Source organism: Pseudopipra pipra, chromosome 3 (assembly GCF_036250125.1).
Source record: "Pseudopipra pipra isolate bDixPip1 chromosome 3, bDixPip1.hap1, whole genome shotgun sequence".
NCBI lineage: Eukaryota > Metazoa > Chordata > Aves > Passeriformes > Pipridae > Pseudopipra > Pseudopipra pipra.
The window spans coordinates 30,343,573-30,363,456 of NC_087551.1; the positions used below are offsets into that span (position 1 = coordinate 30,343,573).

Sequence of the window (19,884 nt, forward strand, 5' to 3'; positions counted from 1 at the left end):
GCCTGTTCAGTTCATCTGATGAGTATAAAGTATTTGATGCTTTTATGTTATAACAGCCCAAGCGTTTGTTATAGAGGCTTTCTTATTGAAATTTCCTTTTCTATCTGTCACTGAATGAGGCATAAATAGTGTCAAATTCCAAAAGTAACAATGACTGTGTTATGTCATGTTCCAGTGAACGGTGTCTCTGCAGACTTTTCTTAAGTTACTCTTTAGAGTGCATTCATGTGTGAAGCTGCACAGAGAGAAGAGAGGAAGAACAGAAAAATACAAAAAAAAATGGAATAATATCAGGTCATGGTTGCAGTAGTCCATGTGTTTGCTGTTTGGCACCTGTTTGATACTATTTTTCCTGACAAATGTAAAACTGAATTTATTATTACTGGACTGCAATACTTTGAGCGGTCAAATATATAATACTGGCATAGAGTTCTGGGGCTAAATTGAGTTTTTGTGTGGCTGAATGGAATGCCCATCTTGGTTGGATTGAAAAATGTCATAAGGCTTTTTTTCCCCGCGCATTTCTGCCAACTGCGTACAGGAAGTGGCTTTGGCAGTTGTGTCCAAACAAGTAACTTCATTTCCTGGAATCTGCTTTTTTGCAAAATATGGACTTTAGGAAAGAAAGTGTAAAGAGGTTTGTTAAGTGGTAGAGGAAAAAATCACCTCTAAAAGCCTCTGAGAAGTTTGAACAAATTATCAAACTCCGTTTTTCCAGATATAGTTGCAACGGTGTTATATAATTTCTTTTTTCAAATTGATACTTTCTTTATATAGTAAAAATAATGTTAAAAATGCATTGATCATAACTGCACATAACTACTAGAACCATTATGTTTATTAAGGTCCATTTCACCATGGTAATAGCTGGGAAAAAAAGGAGACAGCATTTATTTTTTTACTGGCAAGGCAGCAATAAAGTTGTTGAGATATAAGAGAATGCATCACATGACCACTCAGATTATAAGGGCTTATTAGCAACCTGAGGATTAGTAAAGCCTCTGTTTACTGTCATTAAAAAAAAAAAAAAAAAAAAAAAAAAAGAGAGAGAGAAGATTAGAAGGACAATAGATGTTGTCAGGTATAATTTTCAGATAAAAAGAAGACATGAATTGATGTAATATTAAACATATTCTATTAAAAATATGAACATTTTATCTGACTAGTAAGATGCTATTTTTTATGCTGTTGCAAATTCATCTTTTTCTAGTCTAACTAGCTGGGTTGGAATCACGAATTTTTTTTTCCTTTGTTTTCTGGGGTTTTTTGCCTACTCTCTTAAGGTTCCTAACCTGAATATTTCAATAACAGTGACTGCAACTTTTCTCAGTGTGCTGGATAGCTGCCAATTATATAAGCATAGCCTTCCTCTTCTTTCATCTTCCTAAACCCTTAATCTCAGGGTCAAATCACAGATATTTTTCAGATGCTTGAAAAGCAGTAGTCAAAAGCTGGTTTGTATCAAATAATTTTTTTAAAGGGTTATTGCAAATGAGGAGCTATTTCAGAATTGCTAATAGGGGAAACTGGAACACTGAAAAATGTAGTAGCAGTGAGTCATACTGTGATGCATCAGATAGGAATCTTGAAAGAATTGCCATCTTATAAATAATATTGCAAAATCCTACATTTTAGAGAGAAAAGTAAATACTTATGGCAGAAGAAATGTTAATGCCAGAAAAAATGCTACAAAGTTCACAGATAATTGAGAAATCAGAATATATATTTTTAGCAATAGATTTAGTTGTCTACTACAGAATGACAACATATGAAACAACATATGACTATTGATTCATATAGAATCTTTATCCAGACATTAAACATTCTATTAGTGGATGAAGAGTTGGAAGCAGTTCAGTGCAATAATTAAAGCATAAGTAAAGGTAAGCAAATGTTATATATCTTTCCAAAGTGACAAAGGCTGTGCTTCTTATGTCATAAATGGCAGCTGCTGTAAATTTTGAGGGGGGTAAAAGCTTTAAATTTCCCTTTTTATTTTTGTTACCTCTTTTTATATTTTATTCTTCATGTAATCATCTATTCTTTGTTTTTGTAATGTTCACTTTTTCATTACTTAAGCAAAGAAACTTCATACAGTTGTCTTGTTTGCAGTTGTGCCTGTTGACTACTTACACCACTCTTGTTATTCCTAAAGAAATGAAACTTCTTCATAGTAAGAATATTTCCTGAATAATGTGCGAGTTTCTATTAACATTTGCCTTTGTATGTGTCTGATTTTTTTACTGAATGCTTGTGATAAAGTATATTGTCTGACTGAGGTTGTTAGCTGGCTTGGAATCTTATTTTTGTTGTTTGTCATATTTTTCCTTCATGTTCACTATTGTTTGCATCCCTCTACTACTGTGTGGATTCAAATTATAAATAAAACAACTCAGCTTTCAACTGCATTATAGAGGCAATACATTGCATTGAATAAGATACTACACTGAAATGCAGGCCATCTGTTTTTTATTTCAGTCTTTATTTTTTACTAAGTTTGTGAACTTATACAAGTGATCTCATCTCTCTGAACTAGTTTCTTCAACTGTGAAATAAACTATTGTGGGTTATCTTCCTTGATCACTTTGAGATTTCATGTTCAAAGGCCACCTGTAAGTGCAAAATCTTGTTTTTCCAACATTGAGGAGCAGATGAAATGATTTGTGAAAGTAAGACAGTGAATTAGAAGCAGAAACCAATATAAAATCTTGGAAGTCTTGACTCTTCATTTTCAGTCAACGTAACTGTTGCAACACAGTTCTTGAAATTGTTTCTCTTCATTGATAACTAATCTGTTTGGGAAGCTTTGTTGAAAATCTGGGCTATGCTGGCTACTTAAAATTCTATGTAAGCTTGGACAAACCTCTCTGTTTATAATATGTTTGATATTTATTGTAAACTCTGAGAGTAAGCTGCATACAAGTATATTTCACGCAAAGCTGTCTCTACTTGTTCAGTAAAAGAAGAGAGTAAAGCACTTGGAGTGAGCTGGGAAAGTTCTGAGTGTTAAAATGATTGTATATTTTATTATGAATCCTTTCTTCTGCAATACCTCCCCACTTCGATCAGCTCTCTTTATTTATGCCATTTACATCCAGCTATAACTCTTGGGAGAAATAATTCTAAATATTTCAGAAATTTCCTTTAATCTTGAAATGTGCAGAGAGATGGTGACATCAGTTTGAGCAATGACCAGTGTTTGGAAACAGAAGGAGAATGTCTTAGTTTTGTATCAGGAGTGTTAAAATAACTTTTCCAGAAGAAAAAGAGTTCCAGGAAGACATCCTTTTGATTTTCAGCAGGTTTATTTAATTAGCTAAAGCCCGATACAAGAGCTCATGGCTCTAAGATACAGCACATTTAATATTGTAGTAAGCCTGTATGACAAGGAATTTCCAAAATATACTGTCCCCTTTTGATCTTCAGCAAAACAACCAGTTTAAAGCCATCAAAGAAACAGTGTACTTGGCATTCAGGAAGAATTATGCTATTTTTCTAGTGATAATCACTTATTTCAACAGGGGGCAAAACCACTTTTAATTCTATGTCCTGACATAAGCAGATTTAGAGCTATAGAGGTTATTGGTGCAAAAATTGTCTTTTGATCCTTTGTTGCATATGAGTCATAGAGTTCAGTTGGTTACAAATTTTGTTTAAAAAATAATGGGAAGAAGTTGCTTTTCACAGTGGGAATTGTGCCGATATGAAATGGAATTTCACCCAAATACTTTACATTACATGATAGGGGTTTTTTGTAAGGGTTGTTCCTAACACAGCGTCTGAGACCATTGAATTTTCACCAGAAAACATCTGTGGTATGATGAGCCAGAGAAACAACAGGGGAGTCTTGCTTCTGCGAGCAATCAGTTTTGCCTTTAATATCTCTGGGACAGGAATGTCGTCCGTTTTTATTAAACTGAGAGTCTTTTGAATCATAGAAAAAAAGGCAATAAATAAGATTCAGAGGAATGCAGAATAATTGATTATTATTATTATCAATTTTAATATAATAGACATGTTAGGCATTGTCATAATAATTACAGTTTTCCTTTTCTCTTTTTATTCACTGTGGAGGCTACAGGCAGAATAAACAAAGCTGACAATAAATTAGTAGGAGTGGACCCTGAAGAAAACATTTTTAGGTTATGTAAAATGTGTTGCATGTTATTGTGCAATTGTATACATGTTGTATAAAGGAAAAATAATTTGTATTTTAGGTGATTAAGATAGCCTTCTAATATTAGAATTTTTTTTCACTTATTTGTTCTCAGGAGTGAGAAAGATTTTGCATCTCTATGCTTATCCATATGTTTATGTACGTATTAGTAAATAATGTTTGCTCTCTGATTTCTTTGAGTATTTGGGAGAAAAAATGCCTGTGCATGTTTATTTGCAGGATCAGGAATTTAGCTTCTGAATTAATTTGCTTTCCATCATCACTGTTGAGGATGGCAAAAAAATGTGGAATTGTTTAGTGCAGATATGCATCTAATAGTAAGAGATTTGGAACCACTATAACCTTTCATAGACTCATGGATTTTGAATGATAATATATATTTCTGTAAAATAGGCACCCTCCAATAAGATAGAAAGACAAACGTTCAGGAAATTTCTAAAGATGCCCTGATAGTTTTCTGGAAGACAGACATTCTGTGAATTATTATAAGCAAATAGATGTTGCCAAATCATTGGTTTATTTTACCACACTCTATTACTGAACTGCTCTCTGACTTTTATTTCATGGGGAATGGTTGCCGTACAAATTATCAGACTCCATGAAGACAAGGAATGATTATTTTACTGAATGTGGTTATTTATTATTATAAATAATAACAGCAGGACCATATATTAATAGGATAGACCACAGTAACCTACAACTACAGGGTAGAAGGCACTTCCTGCCTTTAGGGGCAATTTAAGATGGAAGTTTCACCAAAAATTTAATAAATTTTAGCATGGTGAGGTTTCAGGGTTTGGATTTGGAGCTGATATGTGCACTTCTGTTTCAAAACTGTATTTGTAAATCCTGACATGATTATTTCTGTTTCCTTCAAGGACAGAAAATAAAGTGAATAACACAGATCTTTTGGCCACTTAGCAACAATTACAAGCGAGGTCTTAGCTGTCTCTGGCTATTCCTTCTCCCTCTGTAAGACAGAAATTCATTCTCTGCAGTGGACTTGCCTTCAGAGAAGGTTTCTTAATCACTTCAGTGACCCAATATGGTGGGATATCACCTGCAGAATATGTGAGAGTGAGAATTAATTGTCCAGGAATTTTACACTGCTCATAGTTTTTTGACTCTAAGCTCAAAATAGGAGTTTCTTATCGTTAAGTAGTAGCTCTTTATTAAAATGCACTAATGTATATTTAACAAAAAAACCTCACTCCAACTTTTTGCAGCAGCAATAGTATAAACACTGTTCATGGCGAGTGTCAGCCCTGTTGCTGCTTCCAACATGTAGTGAGCCTGAGGATGTCAGGTGGAGAATTAACTTAAGTAAACTTTCTGTTGTATTTTAAGAATGCTTATGGAGTCTCTTTCTGAAGGTTTCATTCTTAGAGTACTGAAGCTAAATAGTATTAATGTGTTGCATAATTTTGTTCTTAAAAATGCATTTTTAATAAAATGTTTTGATGAATGCCTCCGCTCAAAATGCTTTATTAAAAATGCAAATTACAGCTTCACTTAAACCTCCTCAGTCTTCTAGACTATGTTAACACTGATTCAGAAGGCAAGTATACTTATATGTTGGTTTGGCAAAACTTGTTTTAATAAAGGATGTATGTATATGGTATTCAAAATAATTTTTCTTTATTCTACAGTGTACAAAGTCTTAATGTTTCCTTTACAATTCAATCCTTCCAGATAAATTTTTCCCCATTCAAAATAAAATATGTATGATCAAAAGAGGTTTTAAAAGCAGTAGAAAGCCTTTAATAGCTGAGGAAAGTCCAAAATAATGAGCTGAAGTTTTAGCTAAAGTAAGCTAAAAGTTTTGTAAAAACAATATGGTAAAGTTTGAAAAGATTAAGTGAAAGTTCCAGAAAGAAATTAGCCAGTTTGTTTTTATGAATAAGCCCAGGCCTGATTGTTATCTCATTCTTTTCTACTTTGGCTGCTATTTCAGAACTACTACAGAGAGAAATGGAATTTATAAGTATACCTGGACTGGCAATAACTGTTTTCTGTCTACATGCACTGTTCTCTACTAAGTCTTGCTAAAATGCATCCTTTGTGTAATACAAGAGGCACAATGTGTTGAATTCCAAGGCGAATTCAACAACTTATGTCAGGGTAGGTGTTTAACAACATGCAGGCACCTGAACTCAAGTGTTCTCTAAACTTCTGCTGATTTATATGCACAGGACATTTTGGCTTTGCTGACCTTCTGGAGCTTGTCACATGCCTAAAAGTCCTCAGTTGTAATAAGTTAAAACTTCTGAAGGCTCAATTTTCTTTGTATATTTAGAGTGCAGTTAATACACATTGGTGCTATTCTGTAATGTAGTAGTTACAGGACTTGCTCAGTAGGTGAGTGCTTGAAATTTGATGTGGTCACTGCTGAGGTATAACATACCTAATTATTTTTTCAAATCTGGACATTAGTACAAAACAGGCTACTGTTTTGAGAGACACCCCAATAAAGCTTCAACAGAGCAAGAATCAAACTTCATTCTTTTAAAAAGGAGTTTCACTCATTTCTTAATTGCTAATTTTTAGCTTCCAGAAGGGCTAAGTACTAAGCAGTAGAAGTAAAGCTGTTCATCTTGAAGGTAAATAGATAGTAAATTTTAAAGTTAGTTAATCTAGATTACTGACTGGAGAAGAGAAATAGCTTACCATGGAGTTTATCTCATGGTTTCTTCTCTCGACTCTCTACCTCAGCATACCCCATTCTTTCAGTGCTGAAGTTCCTACTATTAAAATAAAACAAACCCACAACCAAAAAAACACAACCAACCAAACCAAAACCAAAACAAACAAGCAAACAAAAGACCAATTTCTCATTGAGTGGCTCCTGCACTCCTGTAGTTTATAACCTGAAATACTAAGATAGCCCCAGCTGCTTCTAATCAATGGTGTGCCTGCTACAGGAGGTTTTTTTCTTGTCTGCCTCAGATGTAGTATATTTGGGCTTCTACTTCAGCAAACCTCAATATCTCAATAAAGAAAAAGCTGAAATGTAATATGAAATTAAAAGTACAGTAAGTTTCCAAAACCAGATTGATGTTTATAACAAGTTCTTTTTCCTCTGCTAAACTGTTCTGAAAATGAAACATGCCTCTTTTGTGGTTTATGGTGTTACTGGCAAGATTGGTGGTAGAAATTATTCTTCAGACACCAAAAATACATGCAGATGTCTGCAGATGTCCCTAGCAGAACACTTCACTTGCATTTGGTCCAAGCTGTCATGACTCCATTGATGTAAGCTGTCATTTTGTAGAGCACTTAAGATTTTCTTATCCACCATTCAGAGTAATTTTTCTAAAACTGAGAAAGATCTATTGAAAAGGAGAATTTAAATACCATATCTATCACTCAAAACAACATAGAACATGCAAATGAGGAAAATTTTGTTGAGTACTCTATCTTTTTTGAAATGTGTTGGTCTAGTTAAAAAAAGGAAGAAAAGTGTTTTAACATAAAAGCTCTTTTTTGGGTCTAAAACAAGTGGCAAAAGATTCTGCTGCAACATGGCAACTACTTAAAAGATGTCTAAACATACACATTTAATCTGCTGTTACTCAATCTTAATTGAAATATTCATCTTAAGCACAGTAGTCTAAAGTTGATTTAAAATCAGCTCTAATTTGAGTTGACTCAAGTGTCTAAATATTAGCGCTTTCTTACTTTTAGTAGAATTTTTAGAACTGCATCAACCATTGAAGGGAGCAGATTTAGACTCCAACAAAACAAGGGAAATGCACAGTTTATTTGTAGTGTCTGGTGTTGGATGTAAACTGCACAACGAGATATATGTCCTGCTTTATGAGAAGTTGTATTAATTGTATGATTCTGTCATATGCAGAAGTGAATCTTATTTATTTAGAAGTGGCAACAGCACTGGGTGGGTCTCCTAAAGTTCTTGTGGATTCGACTTCATAGTTTCCTTTGTATCCACCCACTGTGCTTCTGCCAAGCCTACCATGCTTCATTTCAGGCTCTCCCTTTGTACCTACTAATTAAGGACTTTAAATGTGTGTATGTATTATACAATCAAATATGATCTCACAGGCATCTTTAAAGAAGTAAATGGTTGCAAATAGCTGATTTTTTTTCTCTTTGGAGACGTACAAGCTGTCATACATGACATGTAAAATATTTCTGCAATAATATTTGTATCAGAACACAACTATCAATAGATACACTATTTCATTCCCCACTGCTGATAACTGCAAACATTTTGGTTATGCCAAGTAGCTTCTACCTGCATCCTTGTCTCTTCTGATCCCATTTTGAATTTGATATCCCTGTTGCCCATTGACTCTTTAAAGAGAACATACTAGTGTAAATAGGTAACACAAAAGTAGGCAGGCTGAAAATCATTGATGCTAGTGCAGATATTCTGCAGCATATAGATTCCATGCCTGGTAATCTGAGAAATTGTTAGAATCCATAACTAACAAAAACAGAATCAGACTAAAGTTATTCTGTTAACTGAGTGTAACATGTTAGTAAAATATGTGCTCTATAAGGTGAAGGTGATTACAGTATTTAAAGTTGCTAGTAACAGTTTCCTTTTATCGTGTAACTCTCACTAGCACTGTTCTTTGCAACATTTGACAGAGAGACAAACTGGTATACCAGTTTTTCAGAAGAGGAAAATGAGGAAAAGCTATTTCAATAGTTTCAATTTTATCACATAGAGATCACTCTGATGTTGAATTTGGTATCGGACTTACCACAGTAAGGAACCTAAAACCATGTTTCTGACTATCATTAGATTTTAAAGGTCAAGTAGCTTTGGTTGAAAAACTAGAGCTGTTATAAACATGGATCTGGGTTAATATGAAAAATATTTTTCTTACCTGTATTTTAATTTGAGATTGTTCAAAATAAAGAAACTGAAGAAATTCAACATGATTAAAGCTACCATATCCTATTTGGAGTTTTGTTGTTCTATGGTCTTAGACAATCTTGAAATTTCAATTTCATCTTAAGTTTTTACTTAATTTAACCTTAGGTTTTGATCTACAAATTCAATATTTGCCTTAATACTCCTGTAGAGGATTATTAATTAATGTAATAACCTACTCCTAATAGATGCTTGTAAGTGGTCGTTTGTTTAGGTTTTCTTTGGAAGCATTTCAATTGTGCTTTATAAAAATTGTCTTTTACAAAGTTGACATTATACGTAATAGTTAGGTTTTTTGTTTTATTTTAGTACTCTTAAAGCAATCCCATCTTTAGTGATCACATATCCTCTAACAATATTCATTGCATTAGAAATTAGTGTAATTTCTTGTCTTTGATTTATCTTTGATTTGTGTCTGACGTGCTCCTGTACAAGATTGTTCTTTGCTGTTAGTCATTTTCAGTGTTTCATTTAGTGATGATTTCTCTTCTGTTTATAAATTATTCCAACATATATGGAACAGTTTATCTTGTCAATCAATTAATTTCATGTGCATAAGATAATGCCTAGGTAAATGACCCGTGCACCGGTTATCTGAAGGGTTTCCACAACAGAAATTTTCACTTGTGGAATTCACTTGTCTGACCTGCCTAGATCAATGTTCAGTACCACAATAAATATGCTCATAATCTCAAGAAAATATTCTTTTTGTCTCCTCCACCCCTGCAAATAAACAAAGAAACTCCAGAACCAGAGAAAGTAATGTATGCCAATGTTTTATTTAGTTCATTGCATCTGAATATTTTGGTTTTCCTTCGAGGCTTTTACCTTTCCCAAAAGTTTTGCAGTTCAACACTGCAGGGGTGCTATGAGCAGCCTTGTTTTATGTCTTTCCCATTTTTGAATAGTAGTCTAATGAAGGTAGCCATATGTAATACACATGGTTTTCATGAGAAATTTAGCTGAGCTTTACAGTGGGAAAGTATTTGTTGTATATTGTTTTGGGGTTTGTTTGCCTATTTTTAAGTATTTATTCTTTATTGATTCATTATTCCCAAGCTCTGTTACATCTTTTTTCCATTCTGAACAGATGGCTATGATATCTTGATAGATCCTGGTAAAAATGTAATGAATTATGCTTATATGATTTCTAATACCTTAGTTCTTTTACAAAGACTTACCAAATATATTGTCTTTAGTTTCATTTGGAAGTTTTTACAGTTCTTTTGTTCTCATTTGATAATAAGTGGAAATACATAGTAACACAAACAGGCTGACAGTCTTCATAAGCATGAAGACTCACAATTCACACTAGCTATCCTGAAATTCTTCAGACAGCCCTGACTTGCATGAGAGCTTTCCTTGAGCCAAGGGGACTTTTTGCTCCTATTGATTTCAGTGGAAGAGCTGACAATTCTTGTCCAATAGAGCACTTAGTAGAAATGGAAAGAGAAGTCTTTTCCTGTGAAAATGTAGTTTCTGCAAAACAGATAGATGGGCAGATATGTGGACAGATGCCTTTCTCATCAGAATACATGGTCTGACAACACGCTTGCAACAAACGTGGGTAGAGCCCTTCCCAAATCTTCGTTCGTGAAGCCTAGCCATGATGACGTGGTCTGAACAGCTAATCCCAAGAGTTTGCTTTTGTGAACAGTCTTAATGTTCCTCCCTCAGAACAGCTCAACTTGCAATCTTAATTCTTCTCTTCTGGAGTGTTGTTTCCAGTTCTTTTAGTGGGTTACACTGGCATCGTCTCATATGAGGGCTGCTGAAAACTCCTCAGAGCTCTCATATACCAGGAACAAAATCTGGTTACAAGGTGGGATTGTGAGGAGACACTGTGGTTCTGCTTTCAGACAGAGAAGATATAAATTTCATGCTATTGTTTGACATATTTTTCCAGACCTAACTGAAGACCAATGTAAACTTTTTCTGTGGGTTTCATGCATTAAACTTTATGAAAGCCTTCTCCCTCTGAGCAATAAAACCTTTTTCAACAAACAAACCAAAAAGCAGAAGGTGGCCAGACTCAGGACTGGAAGTGCCATTTCCAGATTGAGCAGTCTTGAAATCTGTATGGGGCAAAAAAAACCCTAACACAACACTAAAATAGAGTACTTTGAAATTGTCCAATATTTTTAAAATGTGATCACTAATACAAGCTGCAATAGGATTTGTCAGTGTCGGATAAATTTAAAAATCAGTATGGTCATTTAAATATATACACCAGTGTTTAATCACTTGTGGCAACAAAATAAAGTCTGTGTTTATCCACTTGCATGCTCTTACATAATCAATGTAGCCCCTAAGTAATCTCAGTGGATACCATTTAACTTAAATAGCATTCAGCCATGTCATTCCTCTGCTGAGAGTTGAGTACCCAGTGCCGCACTATACCCTACATGTTCCTTTAACTTTAAAGTTCATTTAAACTTAACATTTGGTGATTTAGGATGTCTGTAAATAGCATCTGTATATGTAACAGCATAGAATAAATTATCTCTAAATTAGTGATAGAATAGGGTGCATAATACCTGCCAGGGTCTTTGCTGCTATGCAGGCTTCTACCTGCTGTAGGCGTGCAACTGAGTCTTTAAATCACTTTGATCTTTTCTTACCTTGAAAAGTAATCAGCAACACCCAAAAGCCTTATTACATTTTTGCTCAGTGTATTTTGAATTATTGCTTGTTTCATAAGTTTAGCCCATTATCAATACCACAACAAGCTTTCTATTTCTTGGTCATTTCAGATCTTGTTGCTCTAGTTCAGAGCTTGAGCCTTAATTGCCATCCTGTTGACTTACCAAGTTCAGTGGGACAGCTGTAATTTGCACATTTCAGGAGAGGAGCCTGTTGAACCAAAGCTTTTTGCTTAATGTGAAAGTTGAGAGTTCACTGAATAGGACTACAGACTAAAATCAAACCTTCAATGAAAACATTCTTAAACATACAAACTTGGGATGTGAAGTGAACTTGAATTTTACCAAAATTTCAGCTGTGTGAATTTGCTGTAAATAATGATGGGTTTGCTGTGAATTTCACATTGTGTGACTTGGGCATACTTGTGTTTTAATATTAAGGCCAAACTACACAACCTAACAGGAAAGATATCATTAAAATCAAGTTGATACAAAATTTATCACTCTTTCATGCAACTCTGTCAACTGGAGTTTCAAGACTGTGATTACAAGAAATTTTTATGCTTTTTCCAATGATGTGAATTATTTTTATGGTAATAATTATTCCAGTTCATATTGTAATGACTTAATGACTTGTGTTTCCTGGTTCTTCCTTATATAAGAATTTTCAAATATTTATTTTGCAACCCCATGCCATGTTATTAAAGAAGGAGAGGAGAAATTGTTTGCCTTGTAAGAATGAAAGAAATCGTTTTCTCTAACAGTTTTAGCTGAACTATTCCACTAGCTTGCCAAAAATTTCTCCTCATCAATGGTTTCTTCTCCTAATTCTGTTTTTATTCATAATCTGTACATAAATTTCGATATACAGCTAGAGAAAAACAGAAATTCGATAGCACCTTGGTTTAAAAGAATATATAGTTTCTTTGTTGGAATTAAGCCCAGGAGAAACAGCATGCCAATAATGTTAATGCACCTTGGCACTTGGAGGCTATTTGGAAGAAGGTGAGGCTACTTTATGAAATTAAAGAATATTTAAGGAAATGTAAACAGCATGATTGAAGATACCACATCAACCATGGAGAAGCAATAATCTTCATTACTGAGCAAAATGAAAACACAACCACTCCATCAAGTTTCCAATGTCTCTTGCAGTCTTTTACTAGTATTAACATTGCTGTCTTCCCTTATTATCATCCTAAACGTTTTTGTCATTACCCACAGGCTGCAACATTTTTCTGTAGCTGTTTTATGTTTATATTATGCTGAGATACAGTCTCAGTGTTCCATTTAAAGTTCCTTTCCTTTTATACCACTTTCAGAATAGTATTGTTTACTAGTTCATATGTTTCTCTATTTTCTTAAAATGAACTGCATAAACCAGAAAATTTCCCCTTCCCAGGAGTTCTGGGGATCTATTTTTGTGTGCTTTGTTTGGCTGTACAAATGTGCTGCCTCTTAATTTAGTGCTGGAAAATGATTATCAGGTTACCTTTAATTTTGGTTGATGCTTTTCTGCCAGGCAGTAGCAATAATCACTGTAAAAGTTTTGTTTTCCAAACTTACTTTACTGTTTTTACTCCTACTCTCTAAGGCAGTACGTTGCCAGAAGAGTTAAATACTTTACATTGCAGTGTTATGCATGAGTAAGGGCATTCATTGTTTATTTTAGGCTTGATCAGGAATTTTGTCCAGGCTTTCTGCACTTAATACAAACTTTTTCTGCAACAAAAGCAATTCTAGAGGGTCAAATCGGGCTGCATGTTAAAATTAGTGCTAGTGATGGGATGAATGTGCTATAAAATTCTGCTTGCAAAGCTGCCTGTTTTTCTTCAAGGCAAGTATGAAACATGAACATTATATTCTCAGGTCATCACCACAGAAAAATATATTTTCCTAAATCCTCTTGCTCTTTTGGATCACACAACAGTAAAGACTGCACTGTATCTTTCTTTGATTTTCTTATTCAAAAAGGGTGGAGCATTTCTGCATGCTTTGCCATTCAAACATTCCTGGCGGTTCTATTTTCAACTCAAAATTTTTGAATTAGTAACAGATGTGCTGATTCTTTTGACTGAAACAGTGGGCAAATTTTTCTCTTATTTTGAATAAATTTTTTAACTTTTACTGATTATTAAACTCTAAGTCCTAATTTTTTTTACCAGCCCTCGCTGTAAACAGTATCTTACATCACTGAAATCTCACTGCAGTCAATGGGAAATTATCCTGATATTATAAGTGCAATGAGGTTTAGCAGAACATATTTAGAGTGACTTTAAATGCAGCTCATGGAGCTAGACCCCAATAAGGGGTAACATCCCCGTATTGCATATCCCAACCTGTTTGGGTATGTTTTACCTATTTTTTGCCTCAGTTTCACTAAAGTGGGTTTAGAACTTGGTGGCTCTGAAAACAGTGTCTTTCATCCCTATTAAGTGAGAAAATTCTGTTAAAGAAAACAGGAGAAACTTGGAGAAGGAGGAAACCCTTACACCAAAATTGCAAAACAGGTAGCCTGAAAAACCCACTTACACCAAAATTGCAAAGCAGGTAGCCTGAAAAATAACTGGCATACGTATGTTATTGGTAATGCTGGTCCATTGGCTTTCATTCATTCATGGCTAGGCTTTGCAAATGAAGATTTGGGAAGGACTCTACCCACATTGACATAAAACATATAGAAAACACTTGCACAGCAGAGATCCTAGAAAATTTTATAGCTCTTGTTCATGGTGGATTTGGGGGTCCTGGTAGATCTGAAGCAGGAAGGCAGACTTGTGAATAGGACAAAAGAATGGCTTTAGAGGTGAAAAAAATGATGGAGAATCAAATTCCAATTTAAGGAATATAATTTTTGAGGTTTAAGTTGCAACCTTGAGGTTGAATTAGAGGTGAAGCTATTTTGCATTTTTCACACTTGTTTGAGTGAGAGTCCTCCACCTTTTTGCTCCTGAGCTATCTTCATTACTGTAATTTATTTGTTTCTCCTTGCTTATATAATGACATACATGTACACCTGATAACACAGGTGCTGGCATGATCTTTCATTCTCCTTAAGCCTTTGAATTTTTTTGCTAATACAAATGCATGGTATCTTACTTGGATCTTAGATCATCTAACAATGAGAACTGATAAATTATAGAGACTGGAATACTTTTCTACAGTGATTTTTAAAAAGATTTGAAGGCCAAATAAGTCTTGACATTCTGGTGCACAAAAGGAAACAAACACCAAGTTGGAAATGTAAAAAGGCAGAAACCAACCATTTTTGTAGGTAGAAGTCCTGCTTCACATAAAAGGATATGAAAAATATTCACTAATACATAATTAAAAGAAGCCTGAATTTTCTTTTTCTAGGAATACTGAAAAAATTCAAGTTATTTTGAGGATCCAGTGTGAAACAGATGAAAGAAATACAGAAGCAAATTGAGTTTTGCTGTTGTGAAAATACCTCTGGCTCACACTTAAGAATATTTCACATGAACATTTTAAGTTATCTTGAGAAATTATACACCTCAAGCTTTCAGACTTTAGAGAAGTGAGGTGAAACAAAATTAATTTGTCAGATAATAGAAATCTTTAGTCAAAAATGCTTTCCCATTGGTGGAAAACTGAACTTTAGTCTTCTTTGTGCTTTAAGAGCCCTGGGCTGACTTGCTGTGTTTGTCTAAATAGGATTTAATGAAGTGCAAAATGTCTGTCTTTTGATGACTGTGAAGTAATTATTTTTTACCTTGGGGCAGGAGGAAAGATGTCACTTGGATGTCAGGAAGCTTTTGAAGTTTTCAAGCGGGACCATGCTGACAGTATAACCATTGAGGACAACAAACAGCTTCTGAAACAGAGGTGAGTGTCACAGCAGAATACAGCTGGAGGAAGACATCTGGCAGTTCATTATCAGTCTAGGTAAGAACATAATTTTACACCAGACATCCCAGACTTTAATTGAGGACTTGGTACAGAAACTTTGCCTTTTCTTACTTAGGACATTTCATATTCAGAAGGCACTATGTGGTAAGAGAATAGAAGTCTGGATAGAACATGAAAGTGTCATGAAGAATCTTAGTGCATATTGCCACTGGTTTTATTCATCCTCATAGCCATGTTAAAGCAACGTGGCAATGGCATTCATGATCTAGAATTATTTAGAGGAAGTAAAATCCATGTGACTGAATCAATTACTGCGATTTCCATTGTCAAAAATGTTTTACTGGCTTTGACACCGAGTTGGATAGTAAGCTAGGAGATGTTTAACATATGCATCTGTCTGTTGTTCCTAACTTTTTTGCCAAGTGATTTTAACTTCTCTCTGCCAGTTTTGCACTCGCAAACAGAAATAATACTTTCCTCTTCCACATTTGTTGTTAATGCTGGCAAAACACTTCAAAATGTGGTGAAGATGGCGAGAATGGAAAAAACATTGAAAACATGTTTTTATTCAGCAGATTTTAAACATCTCGCAAATTGAACCACCAACCCTTGTCCATGTTGATTGGATAACAGCACTGTTTCTGTGTCAGTTTTTCAAGTGTTAACTCCCCTTGTACTGCAAAAGAAATACATGGGTTTGAGATTGCAGATGCCAAAAGCAGGTCTCTCAATCTGTCCTTTTAACTAGCAATTCCCCTAATAGTTTCTTGGGATTTTTTTCTTTCTTTTTTTTTTTTTTTTTTTTTTTTCCCCCTGGAGTTTTCTCCTCCAGCTTTCTCCTGCTTTCTTCTGCTTTCTTTAACACAATTTAAACTCTTAATAGGCATGAAAGACATTATTTTCAGGGTTACTAAGTTTAATATTCATTTACTTCAGTGAAATTGAGGCAAGAAGTGATCTCCACATCTATGTGACTTATTCAAGCTCTTGCTGTTTATCACTTTTCTGAATTGATTAACTTTCTACCTCGATCCATAACTCAGACACAGGAACACAAATTGATGAGGTATTAGATGTATGTAAGAATTTATCCCTGTAAACTGGATGTTTAGTAATGCATTTCTTCTGATCCATATATCAGATGATGCCACATCACTGCATCATCACTGCATAAATGAGTAATTTCTGACGTTGCTGTTTGTTGAGCAGAACACTTCATGGTCACAGCATGATAATGAGAGCAACACGGTTTTGAGCCGTGCCCTGCATTTTCTCTAGTTAATCACAATTCTTCCATATTTTTTTCTGTTTGCTATTACTATGAAGCAAACCAGTATTTCCTTCTGGTTTCAGAACATATAATAGAGACGGGCAGAATCCACAAAGTTTGATGACAGATTTGCCTTCCCTAAAGGACAAAGGGATTCAAACTAATGCCTTGGGTAACCCTTCTCTAATAGGCATCAGCTGATTGCTGAAATCAGTGCTAATGTGAATGTTGATACTCTGGAGCAAGAGTTTCCCTCTGCCATTTGCAGTCATTTTTAGCAAAAATGCTTATAGCTCCAAGTTTACCAAGTTCATTAGAATGGATTTACATCAAGTCCAGTCTATAATTTGAAATGCAGCCTCTGAACTACCAGTTACACAAAAGTTCTGTTACCCAGCCAGTGTTCAAATTGCACAGGAAGAAGAGTGTGGACACCACATGTTTAAAAGTTACCATAACTTCCCTTTATATGTAGGCCTCTCATGTTAATAATTTTGTTTATAGTTGCATAACCACTTCTGTCATACCACAAACAGTATTTGGCTCACAAATTACTTATTTTTAGCTGTCTTATTTTTCCTTTGGGTATTTGGGGGAGATTTTCTTGGCTTGCTAATTACCACAGAGGATAGGAAGGAACCTTTAAAGGTCATCTAGTCCAAACCTTCTGCAATGAGCAGGGATATGTTCAAACAGATCAGGTTGCTCAGAGCCCTTGAGTGTTTCCAGGGATGGAGCATCCACCACCACTCTGGACAACCTGTTCCAGTGTTTTACCACCCTCATTGTAAAAAGTTTCTTCCTTATATCTACTCTAAATCTACACTCTTTTAGTTTAAAACCATTGCCCCTTGTCCTATCCCAACAGATCCTGCTAAAACATTCTTATGATCCCCCTTTAAATATTGAAAGGCTGCAATAAGGTCACTCTGGAGCCTTCTCTTTTCCAGGCTGAACAACCTCAACTGTCTCAGACTGTCTTCAGAAGAGAGGTGTTCCAGCCCTCAGATCATTTTTGTGGCCCTCCTCTGGACCCACTCTAATAGATCCATGTCTTTCCTGTGCTCCAGAACTGGATGCAGTACTGTTGAGGAATACATTTAGTGCCAGTAGCTCAGTGTGCCTCTTCAGTGGGAGCTGCAGATTGAGCTCTGAGTGGCAAGAGCCCAAGGCAAGAGGCTATGAACTGGCACCGACCCTTTGCACAACAAAGGGCACAGCTAGCCAGGTGAACAGACACTTAGAGGCATAGTAGGAGCCAGTGACTTAGGTGGAAGAGCTGAGACTTTCACACACTTACGCTGTCCAGGGTTTCCTTTGTTCCAGGTCCTTCCTTGGAGGCATCAGCTCAAGCTATTATTCTGTTGTTGCATCATGATTAAATTATTTTAAGGATCCAGACGTATGAGAGGCTCTGCTATGGGAAACCTAGAGTTGAGCCAGTAAGGAACCCTTGTCTGACTGTGTGAGTGTGGTGAGTGTAGGGAGTCAAGCAGGGCACCTGTGGAGCCACCTGCTGTGAAGGGGCTTTGGTCTAGCTCAGGTGATGTGAGTGTGACTGTGTCCTGGTTTTGGCCAAGGACAGGGTTAATTTTTTGCAGTAGCTGTCAGAGAGTGGATTGTGGAGCCATGTGGGCATTGCCAAGACCCTAATGTTATTCTATACCATCGTACATCATGGCCAGGGGTGTGGGGGAAAGGGACTCTCTCTCGCTTCTGAGAAGGGCATTCCTTTTCTGGTGGAGCAAGTGTGGCGAACAGAGTGGTGGGGTAATGCTGGTCTGGAGCAGAGGGAGTGGTTTATGCCCAGACAGAATCAGATTTCTGCAATTTGGACTTCCTATACTTGACTTCCAGAGAACTTAATAACATTCTATTTCTCAACATAACCATGTTCGCTTAGGATTGTTTCTCTGAGGAGGAGAAAAATATATCTCATTTTCTGGTGAAATATACTATCAAAAAATCTTCCCATATGAGCCATTCCAATGTAATATTGCAGATTGCACAAAGCTTTTAAGCCCCATCTTAGTCAGTATTTCCAGTAGTAAAGTTCTACTGAGCTTACAGATGTGATGTAAATCTAGTTTCCATTTTGTTTTATCCACTATTTTCCATTTTCTTCTTTCCTTGCTTTCTGTGTTTCAGCTGGTTAGCAACTAACTTGTTTTTTTCAATACCTATGGGCAAGTTTCATGGAAAGGATGAGTTTCACTTAGGTCACTTGTTGTAATTTCTAATAATTAAAAACAAGTGAATGTTCATTTAATTCACTAAATGTCTCCACTGTCTTATTAGACAGCCTCTGAGTTTGTCTTGGTTTACATTATGAGTTAGAGATTTGTTTTTCAAGAAGTTTATTTTTAAATTACTGGCACTTGCATTCAAAGAGTGAAATCTTTGCCAAAAATGCTTGTTCCACTGAAATCAGTGGCTAAATTCACTTTAGGGTTTCATCATGGAGTATTTATCTTGTAGGTAATAGAAGCCATGATTTGTCAACTTCAGCCTTTCTGTTGAGTGGTCTCCATGTAAGATACACAGGAAGTTTTTTCAGCTTACAATATATAATTGTTCAATCGTCAATATTCATAGCAATATCAGCTTAATGTTAGATAATACCACCTTTTTTTTAATTAGAAGAGTATCGAAATAGCTTTTTACCTTTTAATATTAGAGCCAAATCTTATGTCTTTACCTGGTTTATTTTGTTAGACTGACTCGTAGTCACAGATGGAATCCATTGGACTGTCATACATTAATGCCAAATTTCAGTTTATGTTATTGTGCTAGTTTATAAACTATGGTGTTTGAGAAACATATGCACGATCCATTCAACTATTGGCAGTAGCCTATGAATAGGGACTGGATAGATAGATGGCTTCAACTTGTCCAGATAAATCTCTCTGTGAACATGAATCAGAGTTAATAGTCAACATGAGATTTGCCTCAAAAATTATTAAGTTATTGAGGAACTTGCTATTTGGTTCATGGGACCTGAGGGAAAGAAAGAGGAGGTACT

At 35.4% G+C, this 19,884-nt stretch overlaps 1 protein-coding gene across 3 annotated transcripts in view; it reads left to right on the top strand.

The window, feature by feature from the left end:
- Positions 1-19,884, top strand: part of KIF6 (kinesin family member 6) — a 152,158-nt gene that overhangs the window by 77,081 nt on the left and 55,193 nt on the right. For all 3 annotated transcript variants that reach the window (XM_064648467.1, XM_064648465.1, XM_064648466.1), the window contains one exon: positions 15,466-15,568. In XM_064648467.1, the coding sequence (XP_064504537.1) occupies positions 15,466-15,568 (103 nt within the window). The remainder of the gene's footprint in view (positions 1-15,465; positions 15,569-19,884) is intronic.